Source organism: Gouania willdenowi, chromosome 12, assembly GCF_900634775.1.
Source record: "Gouania willdenowi chromosome 12, fGouWil2.1, whole genome shotgun sequence".
Lineage (NCBI taxonomy): Eukaryota > Metazoa > Chordata > Actinopteri > Blenniiformes > Gobiesocidae > Gouania > Gouania willdenowi.
In genome coordinates, this window is record NC_041055.1 from 20,298,429 (window position 1) to 20,317,317 (window position 18,889).

At 34.5% G+C, this 18,889-nt stretch overlaps 1 protein-coding gene across 2 annotated transcripts; it reads right to left on the reverse strand.

Annotated features, from left to right (window-relative positions):
• Positions 1–703: 703 nt before the first annotated feature.
• Positions 704–14,114, reverse strand: nt5c2l1 (5'-nucleotidase, cytosolic II, like 1). 2 transcript variants are annotated; one of them, XM_028463444.1, is made up of 19 exons: positions 13,940–14,114; positions 11,578–11,651; positions 10,531–10,648; positions 10,348–10,443; positions 9,964–10,015; positions 9,007–9,098; positions 8,806–8,863; positions 8,612–8,705; positions 8,480–8,533; positions 8,315–8,398; positions 8,190–8,225; positions 7,997–8,104; positions 6,899–6,965; positions 6,114–6,284; positions 5,975–6,026; positions 4,336–4,396; positions 2,781–2,957; positions 2,596–2,689; positions 704–1,336 (listed from the first exon to the last, which is right to left on the reverse strand). In XM_028463444.1, the coding sequence occupies exons 4-18, from the start codon at positions 10,391–10,393 to the stop codon at positions 2,597–2,599; spliced, it is 1,245 nt and encodes a 414-aa protein (XP_028319245.1). In that variant the 5' UTR covers positions 10,394–10,443; positions 10,531–10,648; positions 11,578–11,651; positions 13,940–14,114; the 3' UTR covers positions 704–1,336; position 2,596. The 2 variants fall into 2 exon arrangements, with proteins under 2 accessions (XP_028319245.1, XP_028319244.1); XM_028463443.1 differs by lacking the exon at positions 9,964–10,015 and having other exon boundaries at positions 731–1,336; positions 13,940–14,112.
• Positions 14,115–18,889: the final 4,775 nt, after the last annotated feature.

The window sequence follows — 18,889 nt, forward strand, 5'->3', positions numbered from 1 at the left end:
AACCTAAAATCAGAGGTAAGGCAATAGTAAGACATAAAATTTGAAAAATTTTGGATTTTTTTTTCTGAGATAAGGCTATCATAAGACCCTCAAAACTAGTGCAAATATGATGAGCACACTTAAACTGGGATAAAAATCAATTAAGGCATAAAAAATGAGAAAAAATGACAAACACCTAAAATCAAAAGTAAGGCTATAGTAAGGCATAAAATTTGAAAAATTTTGGATTTTCTTGTTCTGATATAATGCTATCAAAAGACCCTCAAAACTAGTGCAATTATGAAGAGCAAACCTAAAACTGAAATAAAAATGCATTAAGGCTTGAAAAATGAGAAATAAACAACAAACACCTAAAATCAGAGGTAAGGCTATAGTAAAGCATAAAATTTGAAAATTTTATAATTTTTTTATTGCGATAAGGCTATCATAAGACCTTCAAAACTAGTGCAAATATGATGAGCACACTTAAACTGGGATGAAAATCATTTAAGGCATGAAAAATGAGAAGCAGCAATATCCTCTGAATTTTGAAAGCTCAGTTTGGCATTTTTAAAAAATGAAAAATACAATACAAAATTGTTTTAATGCAATGTTTCTCCTTTTATTTAAGATAGTGCTTTTAAAAAAATGCTTTTTATTACAGATACAAATACCTATATAATAAGAATAAAAAAGGAACACAATAATAACGTGAAATAAAATAGTAATGTAACACAACAATTTAAATTGATAATATTAATAATAAAAATGATCTATCAAGACGTTTCAATAGAAGTTGCACATCAAATAATTAACGTTACACCATTTATACAAACTTCACAAAAAATATATTTATTCATCACAAGATGTAAAAACAGGCTTTCACTCATATATACAGTAACCCTGAGAATAACTTAAAACTTAAGCTTAAAGCTTAATCAATCAAATGGCAACAAGCAAAGATAAAATTCACATCCAGCAGGTCGAGCTGCGAGTGTGTTCACCGTAACAACTGACAACCCTTAGTACCCTTAGTCTGTAGGTTCACCGTGTCAGTGACAACTGTCCAGTACAGAAAGAAAAAGGTCATCCTGAAGTATATCTTTATGATTTACAAGGTGGTTTCGTGGCTTGTACTCCACCCTCGCTGCAGGAATAGTCACCAAGGGGAAAAAATTCCTGTGTGGAGGTTTATTGTTTCTCCTGTACTTGTGTGTGTTTATTCCATATGCTCTGTCGTCCTTCCACGGTGCCGAAACATGTAATTGGAGTCTCTGAATTGAATGTGGGAATGCATGTGATTGTCTGGTCTGTGAGGTTCAGGCATTCTGTGGCTTTGTCCGGTAGACCACGGATCCTATAACAAAGATTGGGTAACAATTTATTTGAAGTTTTAAACATATAAGGCTGACATTAGGCTGACATTATCTGTCATTAGCATTAATAAAGTGTCATGAAGGCTGTCATTGAGTGTCATTAGCTCAATTATGACACCGGCTTTGGAGCTATGTTGGCATTTTTTGGGTTAGATGGAGAAATCTATAGTGAGGTTAGGTTGGGTTAGGATCAGTGCTGGGTCCAATTACATTTTTCAGTTACAATTACATTTTCAATTACCCATGTTCAATCACAATTCAATTACAGTGACCAACATTTTTTCCAATTACGATTAAATTACAAGTATTTTTTATCCTCAGAAAGTAAATTCTAATTATGTTCTCAATAACTAAATTTCAACTACAGTTACTGAGCCTGAAATAAATGACATAATAAAAGTTTTTTTTATTTATTTTTTTTTTCTGATAGCATCTCTTATGATAACAGGTTCTAAATCAGCTGTAAAATACACTAAAAACAAATATCTATCAACTCATTTCTTACCTATATATCGTTCACCTTGTTAGGCTTCCTCATTTTTGTGTCAATATATGTCTGAATTTGTTTTTAATGGTAAAATGTGGGAAAGTTTGATATGAAACATTTTTAATAATAGTTAATTACATATGTGTATAACTGTAACATGGTTCCCCAGATTTGTGTTAAATTGTAAATGACATTTTTCATCCAATTCTCATGGCAATTACAATTACAAAGTCAATTATCTAAACTCAACATATTTTTAAAATTACAATTACAATTATAATTATGCCATAATTGTAATTGATGATCAATTATGCGCTTATAATCAAAATGGACCCCAACCCTGGTTAGGGTTTTTACTGCTAATTTTAAATGTTTTTACTGCTAATTTTAATGTTCTTATTTTGATTTTTGAGCCATTGAATGTTTTCTGTTGAACTTTTTGATCATGAAAAGCCCATTGAATTGCTTTATGTATGAAATATGCTATACAAATACATTTGCCTTGCTTTAGGGTTAAAGTTAGGGGTCAGGGTGACGAACAACACTTAATGACAGCCTTCATGACACCGTAATCATGCTAATGACAGGTGTCATGTCATAATAATGACAGCGTGATGTCGGCCTTATAAAACTTCAAGTAAAGTGTTACTGAAGATTAGTTTCATGTTTTTCTCTGTCAAAAAATGAATGGTTGAGAGTTTAAATATTTGTTTATCAGGGTATTACTGAGCAAAAATGGTGTTAAAATCTAACCTCAGTTTCTGGTCACAGTGACTGCATGGTTTTTAACAGTGGGATCTGATGAAGTGAACTCCACAGAGGTTTGTGTAGCGGCCTCGTGCGGCATCTGACAAAGGAAAGACGTAATTGGAAAAAAAACTCATAATCCATAAATAAACTGATCTTTCAACATTTGAGCATTTGAGGAAGCGACTGACCAGGACTGGAGGAGCCATGAAAAGGTAATTAAAGGGGTAACGCAGCAGGTTGATGCAGGTGGACGAGTACAGGTCAGCATATCTCATCAGCTGGCTGGCAAACAGTGTCTGCCTGGAGCCGCTGCGCAGGAGGCTGCCCATCTGTCCATAAGACATATCCATCCTGTAGGTCAGCACCTGTAGAAAACAAGTGACGCACACGACTGATGTGGGAATTTGAAAACCTACAGCCATAAATATAAATAAAAGCAGGAAAGTTACTGTATATCTTATTATCATGATGCTGTAAAGCAGGGATGTCAAACTCATTTTTGTTCATCAGGGCCAAATACAGACAAGTTTGAGCTCAAGTGGACCACAGAGGTGAGGAATTTCAACATTATTGCTACTTTGCATTTCTATGTATCAATTAAATAAAAATATTGATTTTTTAAATTTAAAAATAATAATAATAATAATATTTTTAACCTTTATTTAACCAGGAAAGTCTTTCACAAATAAGTGTGCTGAAACCTGGGCATGTTGACCAGCTTGTGTTTTTTCAATAAAATCTAAAAATCTGCATTTTTTGTTGTTCTAGACATATACCTCAGTTAAGTTGCACTAAAGTCATGTTGTACTAAAGTCAAAGTTGGTTTAAAAGCCACAGTCAGATTGTATGTTATTTTTTTATTTTAACTTGTTGGCACATGGCATGTTAAAGCCAATATTTTGAGTGTAAAATATGCCAATAGAATATATTTCATACATAATGTTCTCATGAAGGTGTACACATTTACAGATGAGTTGTTTCTTAGGTCATATATATTTTTAAAAAATGGCAATAATCGCCTTATACTTTAATATCGGGATTAATTGTATCATATTGTATCTATCGTGATCAATGTATCGGGATACAAATCGTGTCGCCAGATGCCAGGCAATACACATCTAAGTATCTAAGTAATAGGTGACAGGCAGTGACAATACTGAATTAGTTTGGGAAGATTTTGTCAAATAATTTAAGGATTGAGCAGGATTTTTTTTGAAAAATTAGGTTTCTTTCAACAATTTCAGGCTAGAAATTATTTCCATCGTGTTATACCAGCATGGGAAAACCGTGAACCCCTGCAAATATTATAGAGTTTAATTTGGAATTTGTGACAAAGTCAATAAAACTCCACTTGAATAATTGTAAAATTCTACTTCTAAATAAATTTGATGAATTGTTATGTTTTTGTAAAGTGTATTATTTTACATGGATGCCAATATTTATGTTTGGATATGATATAGTGATTTAAAATTGCTCCAAATTTCTGGTTCATTTCAATAAACAATTCCCATGAAAAGTTTCTATTTTTTTAATATTGTCAAAATTCCCGAACTTAAGTTCCTGTGGAAATTCACGAGATATTTTACGCCCCCACTGATATATCCACAATTAAATTATTTGGTCATTTAAATAATGATTCATGTTTTATCAGTCATTTTTACTTTCCCCTGCGGGCCGAGTTGGATTTATTAAAGGGCTGAGATTTGGCCCCCGGGCCTTGAGTTTGACACACGTGACACTCACCTTCATCCTCGTCTGAATCGTGCCGATCTCACGACTACTTTCACTGCCACTGTCCAATTCCCTTTAACCAGAAAACACAGAGATATAAACACCTATTCTGACAAATCTGTACTTGAATCACTGTTGGGTTACACCAAAAATATTCTTTAAAGCTTGCAGTGTTGATGCCATAATGAATTCTGATGAATGTAACAGTTTCTCTCACAGTACAAGCAAAACACAAGTCAAAATAAAAAAAAAAAAAAGAAGAAGGTTATTTCTGGGAGCAAAACAAAGTATTAAACAGTGGTATAAAGAGTTGAGTTTTACACGTACAACTACTCAAAAATCCTACATCGAGACATTAAAAGCTAATAAAAATAAAGATTTTAAAGACACATTTTTAGGACAAAAATAGAAGAAGAAAGCATCTAGAAATTGTCTATGTGATGATCCAGCGAACAGCTAAGAGTGTGTCTTGCTGTAAACTGAAATAAACCCTTTAGGGTAGGGATGACAAACTCATTTTAGTTCAAGAGTTACATTAATGTGTCCAAGTTTGCACTTCCAATTATAAATTAGACATGAAGTATGGAAGGTATCGACAATATCTACGCAATTAGTGACAGACACTTAAAGGTCATTTGATTTGTTTTTCGTTTTTGACCAATTATTAATTTTTTAATTTGGGGAGATTTTGGAAAAATGTATAGTTCTTTCAACAATAATTTATGACTGAATTATTTGGTAATTTACACAATGATTCATGTTTTCTGTCATTTTCACTTTCTCCTGCGGGATGAATCGGATGCTCTGAAGGGCTGGATTTGGTCCCTGGGCCTTGAGTTTGACACGTGCTTTAGGGGGTCACTGTTTTCTTATATGTGCTACTTCATCCCATGCACTCTCTTTCGAGCAGTGTATTTATTGATGTTTATACATATCATTTCATTAGCCATGTAGGCTACAAACGGAAAAATGTATGTACACATAGTACTAAAGCTTTTTATGGTTGTATTAAATTGCTTAAAATAATTAGATAAATATTGTCCTCATAATTCACTGTCCTGCCTGCTTATCATGAACAGGAACTGGAGAGGAAAAGAACGTTAGAGGTTGCAGCTCCCTCTGGTGGATATAGACGAAAATGTAGTTTATTATCCCACTCATGACTATGAATAATTATCTGTCTTAATGAGGATTTCTCTCTGATGGTCTATTATGAAACCAAAATACTCAAAAACAAGGAGAACCTTTGATAAAATGTAAACGCTTCATTATCTAAAAGACAAAAAACAAAACAATTTATATTTCTAATATGTTAATGACAGTGGCTGTCCGTACGGTTGACGTATCAATATACCGACATTGTATCCGTACGCAGCCCTATTTGGTCAGTTCAGGTCATGTGACTAAGACTAAACCTAACCCTAACCTTAAAAAATCTTGAAATATTGGGTTATAACCTAACCCTAACCTTAAACCTAATCCTAACCCTAACCATAAGACGCTACGAGCTTGTACTTCGGTAACCGTACCAATAGCACCGGGGGTTGTCCATACGCCAACCGTACAAATAAACGCTTTCTATGTTCATTCAAAAAACTGGAATCTTCTCACATCCTATTTTGCACACAGTTAAGAATAAAGATGGACTCACTTGTACAACTCAGCCAGGAATAAATCGAGACATTTCAATTCCTCAAAGAGACCTGAAAACACAAGATAGATATTCAAACACATGAACGCAAACCAAGTCAGTTGAAATCTGAAGTCTGTATCTTATTTGTTCTTCTTACTCTTCTTTTCGTCCCATAACTGGAGCTCCTTTTCCAGCTCGGGTACGACCAGGAACGTCTTCCAACCCTGACGCTTCTTAGATTTGAGGATGTCTCCGAAGATGTGATCTCCAACATAGAGGATGTTCTTTCCTTTGACACCCAGCAGATCACAGATGATGTCTGAAGACCCTGCATCCACAACACAAGACGGATCAAGTGAGGAAGACAAAACAAAACAAACATTCGAGTGGCAATTTAAACCTTTTAGATCGTTTTTCTAAGCGATATGACTTCGATTTATTGATCTATGAGGCCTGCACAAAATTATCGTCTGCCTAAAGTATCCAAATATGACTTCTGAGTATTTCATATCTGCAGTTAGTGAAACACGGTGGTGTTTGTCATTTATGTAGCAATAGTTAAAGAAAGTGTCTATTCGTATGGTAGCCGTATACGGACAACCCCCGGTGCTATTGGTATGGTTACCAAAGTACAAGTACGTAGCGTCTTAGGGTTAGGGTTAGAGTTAGATTTAGGTTAAGGTTTAGTCTTAGTCACGTGACTTAAACTGGCCAAATAGGGGCCCTGCGTACGGATAGAATGTTGGTATATTGATACGGCAACCATACAGATAGCCACTGCCATCAATCAAAAGGTGCACACAGACTTTTTGAAAATTGTAGGTTTGGTTTTTCAGGCTATCATTGTCAATCGTTAGTCATTTAAAAAGAGGGCTACAACCCAGAAATAGTAAAAACAAATACAGTATGAAAAGATACATTTGTAAAAACTGTAAAGCTCACCTCCAGAGTATACAGTTCCATGGTGAAGTTCTCCAGTGTAAGTCCCAATCCGAAGCTTTCCTGTGTCCTGCAGGGGAAAACATTTAACGAGTAATGCACAATATTATCAGCTCGGTAACGGTCCATGTGGGGTTTAAAATCAAATATCATCCATTCCACTGATATGATAACTGAGAAAATAATAGGCTTTGCTTCCTTGGTCAATCCATAGACATTATAAACATAAACGCCTCATCACCTGTGAAGATGCATGACTGGGTACTGCCATCTTATGTGTGAGGAGCAGACTGCGGGAGTGCTCGTAAATCAACAAAAATACAAGGCATTCAACATTCTACAAGTAGAAGTATTCACTTATAATTGTCGTCCTATAATGCTATGGCAAAGAATGCTTGGATCTGGTAAAAATGCTATTTTTATCACTGTAATACAATATTTAAGTGGGTAGTCACTGTTTATATATATATATATATATAGCAGGACAGGCTGCAAGTGTCTTCATTGTTTTGTTAAAAAAAACTATTGCTATTAATAAATACAACATGTTTTAATGTAAGTTGATATATATATATATATATATATATATATATATATATATATATATATATATATATATATATATATATATATATATATATATATATATATATATATGTGTGTGTATTTGTGTTATGTTTGCATTTTCTATTGGCCAACATGATAAAGTGTGCGGTCGCCTGAATCGTCTAGTGATGGATCAAATTCATTACTGAATAAAAATATAGATTTTTCAATTTCTTTAATTATTCTCAAATTAAAACACAACACACAATTTTGAACAATTGTGTTCTATACTTTCACTTTCTCAAATATAAATCTAGTTTAAAATAAATGCACTGTAAAAAATAAAATTAGAGGAAAAATGTGATTTCAATTAATCAATAAATAAACTGCAGTATGAAAATATCTCAGCTGGCATATTTTGTCACTTTGTGCACTAATCCTGGCTACTCTGTATTTGTAACACGGTATTAAAAACATGATTAAAAACAATTAACTATTGGCAAGCAGCAGCCGACCGTTATCATTCTGAGAGAAAAGCTGCAGACGTTCTCGTACCGTGTCCACTTGTCTCAGGACCGTCCCCTCTGCAAAGAACAAAGGCTTCCTGGTGTCCACAACAACGAGGTCAAAGAAGGTACGCCACGGTGTCTTTGGGGCTCCGGGCTTCAGCAAAGACACAATAGAAAAAAAAACTGATTCTTTCGAGGGAATTCTTGGAAAGATCAGATGAAACAAGAGAGTGTGCTACCTTGACGTTACTTTCAAGCAGGTATTTCATGATGGCCTGTGTAGGCATGAAGAGTGCATTTATATTAGACAGGTTGCTTTGAAGGTTTCCACATAATATCTACAGTGTTGAGTTTGTACACTGACCTCAGTGTAGTTAAAGTCACTGTTGGTAGCGAGGAAGACTTTGGCCACCTCCCTAATGCGGCTCAAGAGCAGAGGGAGATTAGGCTGTAAAATGAAAAACATCAACATCTTTATCATTTTTGTCCTTCATTCTTTTAAAGAATCGCAAAAGTACATTTTACCCACATCTTTGATGACATATTTATCCAAATATTTAATTGTTCGTTCCTTCAGGATTCCCTGAAACAGAAATTATGACATATTTAAAGGATTGGCTCAAAGTTTAGGAAACATGGAGTCATAGCCTCCAAAACTTACATTATTGTGTATAAAATCCATTGCATCGCGAACATCCTGGAACATGCTTCTGAATGACATGAACAAGTCACCATGCTGGAAACCTTTCTTTAGGCTGCAAGACATGGAGCGCAAAGAGCAACAGATTATGGAACATGTTTGGGAGGAAAATCTCTTTAGCTGCTTTATTTTGAATTGACCAGAATCATACTCACTTTGTGTATCTGGTGCATCTCGTGAAGAAATCTACCAGGCAGGCGTACAGGTACGTTTCTGTAGAGTGCAGGAAGAACATTAGTGTCACACACACACACACACACACACACACACACATTTTCCAAAACAAACTTTTGAATGGTGGGAAGCCGAAATCTCACGGAGCATGAGTAAAAAGACGAGATGTACGTTTTTAGCACCTGAGAGATTGAAGAGAGTGTTGAGAATGTAGAAGCGCTCCGTGTCGTCTCTCTGGATGAACTTGTTGGGATAGTAGGTTTGAATATGATCCCTGTGCGACATAAAAAAACACAACACAGTGATTTTGTTATGAAGCGTAAATAAATGCACAAGACACATCCAGGGTGTACCATGTCCAACTAGCCTGAACAGTTTAAGCAGGTAAAGAGGAATGAATGGATGAATACTGACCAAGGACTGAAAGAAAGTTACAGTTTTATTTGTTGGGTTTACCTTTAATTTACTGTAAGTTTAAAGACATTTAAAGCCTCAAAGATCAATAAATCCAAAAATATTTCTAATAAAAAGATGTAAAAGGTTGAAATTGCTACTACTCTAAAGTTTGTTTTCTTCCCCATCGTAAACACTCTTATTTAAATGTTCAGAAAAGTTACACATATTGCATTATGGGAGATGGAGTCCTGTAAACAGATGCTTTACATTATTCTTATCGTGATATTTTGTGTTCCTTAACAATACAAAAAGGACAGTGAATGGCTTTACATCGTTTTTCTTCTAGTTTGTTCCTGGTATTCCCCTTGATATCACTTCATTCCGTGAGACACTCTATTTCAACTGGATTCAGATATTTCCGTGTAAGCCCAAAAATAAGCCTCCGCCATTCTTGTGCCACAACTTTAAATCCATGAAAACACCAGAAATGTGTTCGGAAGTCACTTTGGAAGAGTTTTTTTTGGGAAAACACAAGAAATCACAGTAAGAATGAAATAAAAAGACTTCTATGCATCCATGTGGAGATCAAAACAAATTTTGATATCTTTATCTGATTAAAAAAAAAATGTCTCTACCAGATTTAAAGAAGAAAATATCAAAAAGGTTGGAATCGTGACTTTGGAAGGATGCTAAATCAGCTGGAGGAAACCCATTAAAGCAGAGAAAGAACATGCAAACTCAACTGAGAAAGATTGCAGGTCTCCGCCTTGGCAGTCGAAACCTGATGCCCTTTTGCTGTGAGACACAATTGTTAACCTCTTCACCACCGTGCTCACATGTTTAATAAGCTAACATAACGGTCGTCCACATAGAATATTTAACGTATGAGAACAATTGTACGCTTTTTAGACACATTTCATATCGAGTAAAAATCTGAAAAATGTTATTGCAAATACAAATGTGGATGCATTAAGGCTACAGAGAGGAATGTTTGGTGAACATGTGGTTGTTTTTTGCGTTTACAGACATTTTTCTTCATTTTCACATTGTAAAATGTTTCAGTGCAAGGCAACAAAGTCCTTCAAAACAAACATTTCTTCTCTGGATTCACTCGGTTTCGACTTTACCCTTTGATGAAGTGGAAGCCGTGACTGCAGACCAAAATGTTCCCATTTGAGTCCACCTTCAGGAGATTCCCATAAGTGGTGTCAACCACTAAACCCCTGTAAACAGAATTAAACGTCAGCACGTAGGAGGGAGTTACACACATAACTGAGATGCAGTGCACAGGTTAATGATGATGAGCTGACCGTGTGGCAAAGCTGGGGTCGTATGTGTAGCGCAGAATCTCATGAGCGTATCCAATGGAGACCATTCTGTCCCTGATCAACTCAAAGCCCATGCTCTCATAGTCAGGAGATTTATACACTGGAAAAAAACAAAAACAAACTCGCGTCACTGTAATTTAGTTTCTTTTAAGGGGTACTAGTATATTTCCAAATCACTCACTTTACTTGTATTGAAGTATGTTTTATAAGAAATAAAGTAATTAATTACATTTCTACAACCAACCCGTTACTGAGTAAATTATAATTTTTTGTGATTATTTTTTTAATTTCTGTTTCATAGTCTCAATTTAACTAAGAAAGTGTCTATTTGTACGGTTGCCGTACAACCCCCATTGCAATTACCAAAGTACAAGTACGTAGCGTCTTAGCGTTAGGGTTAGGGTTCGGTTTAGAATTAGTCACGTGACCTAAACTGGCCAAATAGGGGCGCTTGCATACGAATAGAATGTCGGTATATTGATATGGCAACCGTACGGATAGCCACTGCCTTAAACTAATCCATATGTTCTTAATCATGTCATTTCTGATCAACGCCCAGCCACTTTCTAGGGTTCAGGTTGGGTTTTCTACCTATTACAGTATGTTGTTACCCACATGGCAATTTTTTAAAGTTCATAGGTATAGCTTTACTTAGAGCCTGGAAATGTATTTATTTTGAACTGAATTCATTGGTGTTATTTTGTTTTATACAGATGCCTTTGTGGAAAATAAATTAAGTTTCAGTTGTGCAAGATTTTGAGATGTTTACTGTATGCAAGAGAACCATGGCAAGTTTTATTACCAAAAATAAACGTGGACGGTGAAAGTAACAAGTAACTTTTACTTTGAGTACTATTTAATTCAGCTACTATTTACTTATTTTACGTATTTTATGTATGACTTACTTGTACTTGAGTACAATTTCAATCAAGTAACAGTACTTCTACTTGAGTAGGATATATCAGTAATCTCTGATGACATTGACAAGCTTTGAAAGGTTTCTTCCTGTCTAATCTAATCGACACTTACATGCCAGTGTGTAGTCCATGTCGAAGCCGTAGCATTTGATATTTTCCAGTGTCACGCTCCTGTTGACAAACACTCTGTGAACAAAGATGAAAAAAAAACAAAAAAAACAGATGGGATTGATTGGATTATCACTGCATCAGCACAAACGTAGCATCTCCATGGCTCAGAGCCAGAAGTTTAGTAGCTTTAAAGCCAAGGTTGGTTGCACATCTCATCATTTACAAATCAAGCTTTAACATTAACAACCCCCAGAGCTGTTTTTCGGGTCTTCACTTTGTGTTTCAATTTTGCTTTTGACCCAATTCACAGCCGTCTGTGGGGGTGGAGCTGAAAGGAAGCTGAGATGTAATCACCAACGCAGCTACTATCAGCTGTTTTAACATGAGTAATGTTGGCGTAATCTGTCACGCCATTAAAATAAAAATGATTTGTAGGACATATACAATGTCTTTTTCTTCTTCTGCATCACATTTTTCGACATGCAGCCTGCATGGCCTGATCTCAGTTCTGCAAAAGAGCTCCCACATATGGGATGACTATGAATAATTCACCAGTGAGCTCTTGTTTTGTCACTGCTTAGAGAAGACCTCACTTCAGGCCATTTACCTGTATTAACTGTTTTTTTTATTGTTTATTTGACATAGTTACAAGCTTGCAGCTGATGTGACGCTTATAGAGTTCATAGCGAGCACTAATTTTTAACTCCAGTCCACGGTCAGGCTCTTCCACAACATTGCAGTACAATATAAATATACATCAATTAAAAAGATCATTAATGACCTTTTTTTTTTATAAATGTCAAAAAATTAGAGTTTTAAAAAGTATGTTTTTATCATTTGGAATTAAAGGGTGTTTGTGGTAATTTTGTTAAAGTTTTTTGTTTCGCAAAATATAATATAATAAACATAATATATGGAAAAGTGAATATTTTCCGGTGTGCTTCTTTGCAGAAACAAAGGGAGGAAACTTTGTATTGAAACAAATTTACCTATGGATCAGCGCCTCTCCACTCCCAAAAGTGGGTCATGGACCGATACTGGGTGGGTCGCAGACAGTTGGTCAAAAATAAATAAATAAATAATTAATGTTTTTCATGTTGAACTTGTCTTTTTTTTGGAAAGAAACTTTTCTTTTGACAGGTATGCTGTGAAATGCATGTTGCACAGGAAAATAAATAGATTTATGTTATTATTATTATTATTATTATTATTATTATTATTACATATGTATTGCTATTTATGAAAAACTAAAGTTCGTTGGTTGAATTCTAAAAAAAAAAAAGTGGGGTTCTCGATTTAATGAAAGTGGCAAAATGTGGGGCCCAGGGTGAGACCAGCTGAGAACCCCTGGCATATCGAGTTTATAGCTAGAGTTAATTCTTAACTCCCAGTCCATGGTTTGACTCTTCCACAACATTGCAGTACAAAATAAATATATATAAATTAAAAAGTCATACCATACAATTATTATTATTATTATTATTTTTTTTTTTTTTACAAACCTCATAAATGTATAGTTTAAAAAATGTTTTTATAATTGTGAAATTAAAGGTTGTTAGTGATAATTTTATTGTTTTGAGTTTTTTGTTTTGCAAAATATGCAATATAATAAAATAGAATAAAAAAGACATTCATTGATCCCCCGAGGGGAAATTCAGAGGTTGCAGCAACAATAGAATAGCACACAGTAAGAACAAAGTAAATACCAACGAAGGATAATAGTGCAAATATACAACTGTGGCACATAAATTAGTGAAAATGCTAATTAAATAAAATGAATTTAAATCAACATTAGAAAGAAACTTTATATAGCAACAAATTGAGCTATTGATCAGCGATTCTCAACTGGTGGGTCAGCACCCAAAAGTGGGTCGTGGACAGCTGGTCAAAAATAAATAAATATCATGTTGGACTTGCCTTTGATTTTTAAAGAAACTTTTATTTTGACAGGCATGCTGTGAAATGCACGTTGCACAGGAAAATAAATAGATTTACGTTTTTAAAAATAGTATATGTGTGTTTTATATAGTGGCAATTTAATTGTTAAATTTTTTTTTTGTCTTGCAAAATACGATATAATAAACATATTATAATGAAAAGTGAATATTTTCAGGTGTGCTTCTTTGCAGAAAGAAAAGGGAACTTTATATGGCAACAAATTGAGCTATAGATTACCACTGGACAATAAATAAATAAATAAATAAATAAATAAAAATTGCTTTGCTCTAGCACCACCTAGTGAATTTATGAAAAAATATCACAATCTGAATCGAAATACAAATAAGTCATTTTTGTGCCCACTTTTTAATAGTAAAGCATAAAGATTTAAAAGGCTAATGATGAGTGTTGATATTTGTTCCCACCTTTGGTTGATGTCCCTCAGGGCTTTGGCATCTTCTGTGGAGGTTTCCATCGCTTCCATCTCTGTGGTCAGCTGCTCTTTAATCTGCACCTTAAGAAAAGACTTTGGAGCTAAAGTTACCCAGACCAATGAAGGCGTGTCCCTGCTGTGGTGTGTTGTTGTCGTGTTTTGGTGCAGCACTCACTACTTATTTATTAGAGGTGTCTGTGGTGCGTCCAGCCCCTTCTGACGCCTAGATTGTGTTATCAGGGTCGCACACATGCACGTCTGCGTAATCGATGGCAGTTTCCCCTCCTCAGGATGACTGTCCGTCCTGCTGTGACCCCGCAGCAAATCAGCAACACGTCCTCAAAGCAAAACCCTGTGCATTTGTTGATTTATCAACCGCAAAACAAAATTAGAACGGGGAAACATTTATAGTTAATTATAGTTAATTTATTTTGGTTTTTCTTAATTTGTATTTATTTATTTATTTTGCTATAAAATTGTGTATTTGTATGTTATGGTTACTTTATTTTGGTTTTTCCTAACTTTGGTTTTCTTAATTTTGGTTTTTCTTAATTTATTTAATTTTTATTTATTTATTTTACTATAAAACTGTGTATTTGTAATGACAGGAAACACTTTGATGTTTGTTATTCAGGATTAGTGCACGTCAAAGTGACAAGATACAAGCACCAGCTCAGATATTTTTTTTTTTACTGCATTTTATTTTGAACTAGAATGAGAAAGTGAAAGTAAACAACACTTATGTTTGAGATTGTGTTTGGTAAATTAAATAATAATAATCATATGATATATATATATAATTTTAATCAGTATATTTAATCAATTAGACATTTAATGTGACCCCAAGGTTGAAAAACACTGATTTATTGTGTCATGCTTCATCTCTATTTATAAATATTCTGTATTGGACACTAATACATTTTGTCATCAAAAAATTGTTGGATGGGTTGGTGTCGATAACTACAGTACTTACATTTCTTGCAGTTTGCTTGACTTGTAAAAATGATTTGGATAAATAATAATTAGATATAGTTATTATGAGTTGTGGTAACTAATCTCTTTTAAAAAAAATAAGGTGTCAGTGACCCATAACCTCTGAGTTAGGACTCTATTACACGCTGCTGCATGACTCTAATGTGCAATTTGATAATGCAATGATTATGATTGATGACTTTTATTTTAGTTGTACATGAATAGTGCAGGTAAGCATTATTAAAGAACAAAAAGGATCCAGTTCAGAAATGTAAAGGCATAGCCACTTTTGCTTGTTGTTTTTATTTGTTATCTACAGTATTTCCTATGATTTCTTCTTTAAATGACTTACCTAGAGTAGTTCAATGAGAGAGCATTGTAGGCTAAATGCTTCACACTGAGTGTGCTGATGTTTATCTGTTTGCTGCTGACCTCACCGATAACCTCTGACAACCCCTAAATACACTCATGTCAGCTTTTACAAAAGCACAAACATGTCAGGTAGGACAACTCTTCATTTTCTATCTATTTAGAGCTGGATGGTCAAAGTCATTTTAGTTCACGGGCCAAATACAGACCAGTTTGGTTTCACATGAGATGCAGATTTTGGTGTGGGGAAAAGTCATTATGACATAATTGTGGCCTTGTTTGACCTTCTACATGTAAATAATAATTACAGAATGTAAGGCACCTATAATAACCAAGCTATGCATGACATATATCAGTCCCTGCAGGTTATTCAATTTTAAATTCCTTGATTTTGTGTAATTTTTAGGGGAATTTTGTGGGATAATTGGTCAAATTAAATAAATTAATTAATTCTTCCCACAATTTGCAATTAAAAATGACTGCAGTCATGTAATAAATGCATGGGCCATCACAAATATTGTGGAGTTTCATTGAATTTTGGAATTTGGAGGGATATCAATTTCAACAACTGAATTAATGGGTTATTTAAACAATTAATACAGCTTTCAATGTCATTTTAACTTTTTGCTGTGGGCCACATTGAATGCTCTCTAAAGGGCTGAATAGGCACCCCAAGACTTGAATTTGATTTACAAGAATCACATAAAAATAAATAAATGTTGGTCAGTAGATCATTTCATAATTACGTATTATTAACTTCTCAAAACAGATTAGAAGTCATTTTTCTCCTAGGGTTCAAATGACTACTCCTCCGTTAGTTCTCGTTAGATAGGAATGCAGTTTGGCATGAACACTAGGAATAAATATGATTAGACGCTCTGAGCCCTTTTTCTGGTCATTTCCAAATTTATATGAAAATAGTGTGATATATCGTTTCAAAGGTAATTCAACGTAGTTTACGTTTATGCCTTGCACAATTTGAGTATGGGTTAGGTTTTTTCGGCAATTTCCATTAAAATTGTTTTCTAATTTATTTGTGAGTCAAATATTGCGACAGTTGGTGGTACCGAATCATTGACACATACCAACATATGAATGGGGCCCATTACTCCATATGTGCCACGGGGGCGCCAGGGGGCCCCATTTTTCAAATGACTACTCCTCCATTCATGCTCATTTTACTCCGAGTCCTTTGACTAAATTCTCTGGAACATGGTACGTGCCATTCGGGCCCGGCCGTAGTTCATCCAAACTTGTTTGTGCAGATTTTGAGATTCCTCGGAAGAGCCGTTACTCCACAGCCTTTTTCACGAAGAATACAATCATTATACATTCACTGATAACTTGTTACGTTATCATCATACATTTGACTTACTATAAAATAGTAAAAAAGCAGATAAAATGACAAATGCCTTCAAAACCTATTTAATCAACGAAAAAGACAGAATTTGATTTGGTTTACTAATTACAGATTTTGCCGTCATTATGGCAGTAGAAAAAAGCTCATTAAGGCCTTCAAAGGGAAGAAAGTCAATGGTTTGGAGACTTGCAAGATGTTGAGAAAGATTTCCATTTAATTAGAAATAGATTTGTTTTTAACCAGTCTAGATGCAGACTAGAATACAAAACCAGTAACCACTTGGTAGTGCTACTTGTAGTAAACTGCAGAACAAAGCTTGCAAACAAACATAAAAAACTAAAAATCATGCACATATTTACAAAGCTTCAAATATAAGTGATAATTTCATCAACCTGCTGTTTCTGCTATACATTCTGTTGTTGAAATAAAACCAATTCTCATTGTATTTGGAGGTTATACATTAAAAGGGGATGAGTCTGACTTAGATGAGATCAAACTGAATGAATTTCACCCTAAAGAAACTTGAATTAATCCAAGGATTGATTTTTAGCAGACGATGGATTACTTGTTCCTTTAAAAATAAGCAGTTAAGCCTTTTAATGCTGCAACTTTTTACCAAAAGCGTCTAACACCTCACACAGTCCTAGGATGCTACATTATCCAGCATCTTCGTCTCGTCTCTGCTGTAGTATTCGTCACCTTGGATGCTCTTTAAAGCTGAGGAAGGATTGGGAAGCATGGGATTTGGACCGTCGCAACATCTTAGAACATTACATTTAAGAGAAACAGATTCACTAATGATCAGAAACTGAAAGTTAAAGTGATATCTTAATTTTTTTTATTAATTTTTATTTCTTTTTTTTTTTTACTTGTCTGCTCATGCTGTCAAAGGTCAACACTACAAGAAGTGCAATCATTATGAGACAGCAATGCATGTTTTGTTATTGCAATAAAATAAATTGATTTATTTTATTGCTTAATTGTGACCATCACCAGCCCTCCCTAAGGAAGGAAGAAATAAGAAAGTAAGAAATCTTTTATCATAGGGAGGATATAAAAAGGGAGAGCAGTGTTACACCTAGGTAGAGGGAGAGGGGGAGGGGGAGGGGAAAGGGAGCAGGTAGGATTAAAAGTGATATTTTAATGACTGCAGGGTTAGAAATGGATGTATAGTGAGTAACAGAGAAGTGTAAAGGGTAACTTTAGATGCTGAAGAAAAATCATTCTGTTATGATCATCTTAAGATGTCGGTTTTACTCAATAGCATTAACAACACTTTAAACAAAAATACTACAAATGCATAACATTCACTTATTAAAATGAGTTTTCGTCCAACACTCACTTAAAGATTTAGGGGAGTGATGGATTCTTTTTTTTTATGTCGTAGGGCCCAAAATAAAGACTAACTATAGACCAAGTATTTCTAATATTTAACAATTGATTTGTGCTGGTATTTGCCATACTGCTTATTTTGCCAAATCCTTCTTTTTGTCCTTCTTTTTACTACACAACAATGGAGCACACTCAAAAACAAGCAGGTATGTAAACATTTTTGTTTCCTTTTTCTTCTTTCAGTAATGTATCCATGTATGATGATTCTGGAGTTTGGGTTTGTTGTGTTACTGTGAACCTAAACACTAAAATATGAGCGTTTTTTTGATTGCTCTGTTCATCCTGAAGATTTACCCATCAGACAATTAAAGGAACAGTAAGCTTCATTAGTTACAACAGAAACTCTTCTGTTCATTCGCAGAGATAATAAAGGTGTCTAACATTACTTGTGTTTTATTGATCCTCTTTCAGTCATTACTCAGAGGTGGACCTAAACCAAACCATTTGGAGTCTGAACAGGGGATGCTTTAGGAAGCTATGAATGCATCACAATTCCTATTATTCCTATTCTATTGACATAAATGATTTAAGTTTTTACTTCATAATTGTGTGATTTAATGTGATGATGTGGCAGTGAACATTTGACAAAAGGTTGGTAAAGCAGTGTTTCCCAAACTATGGGTCGGGAACAAAGACGGGCAACCACCAGTTTTTAGTTTTCCTTTTTTCAGTGTATTCAGCAAGCAAAATAAAATATTACACAATAAAATGCAGTTCAAGGTAGGGTCAATTAAAATTAAAAATACAATTTTGATTTTCCCCAGTAAGTCAATTACAAATACATTTCTCAATTCCGAAAGTTTAATTACAATTAATCACAATTACTGAGCCTTTACTAAATAAGCCCAT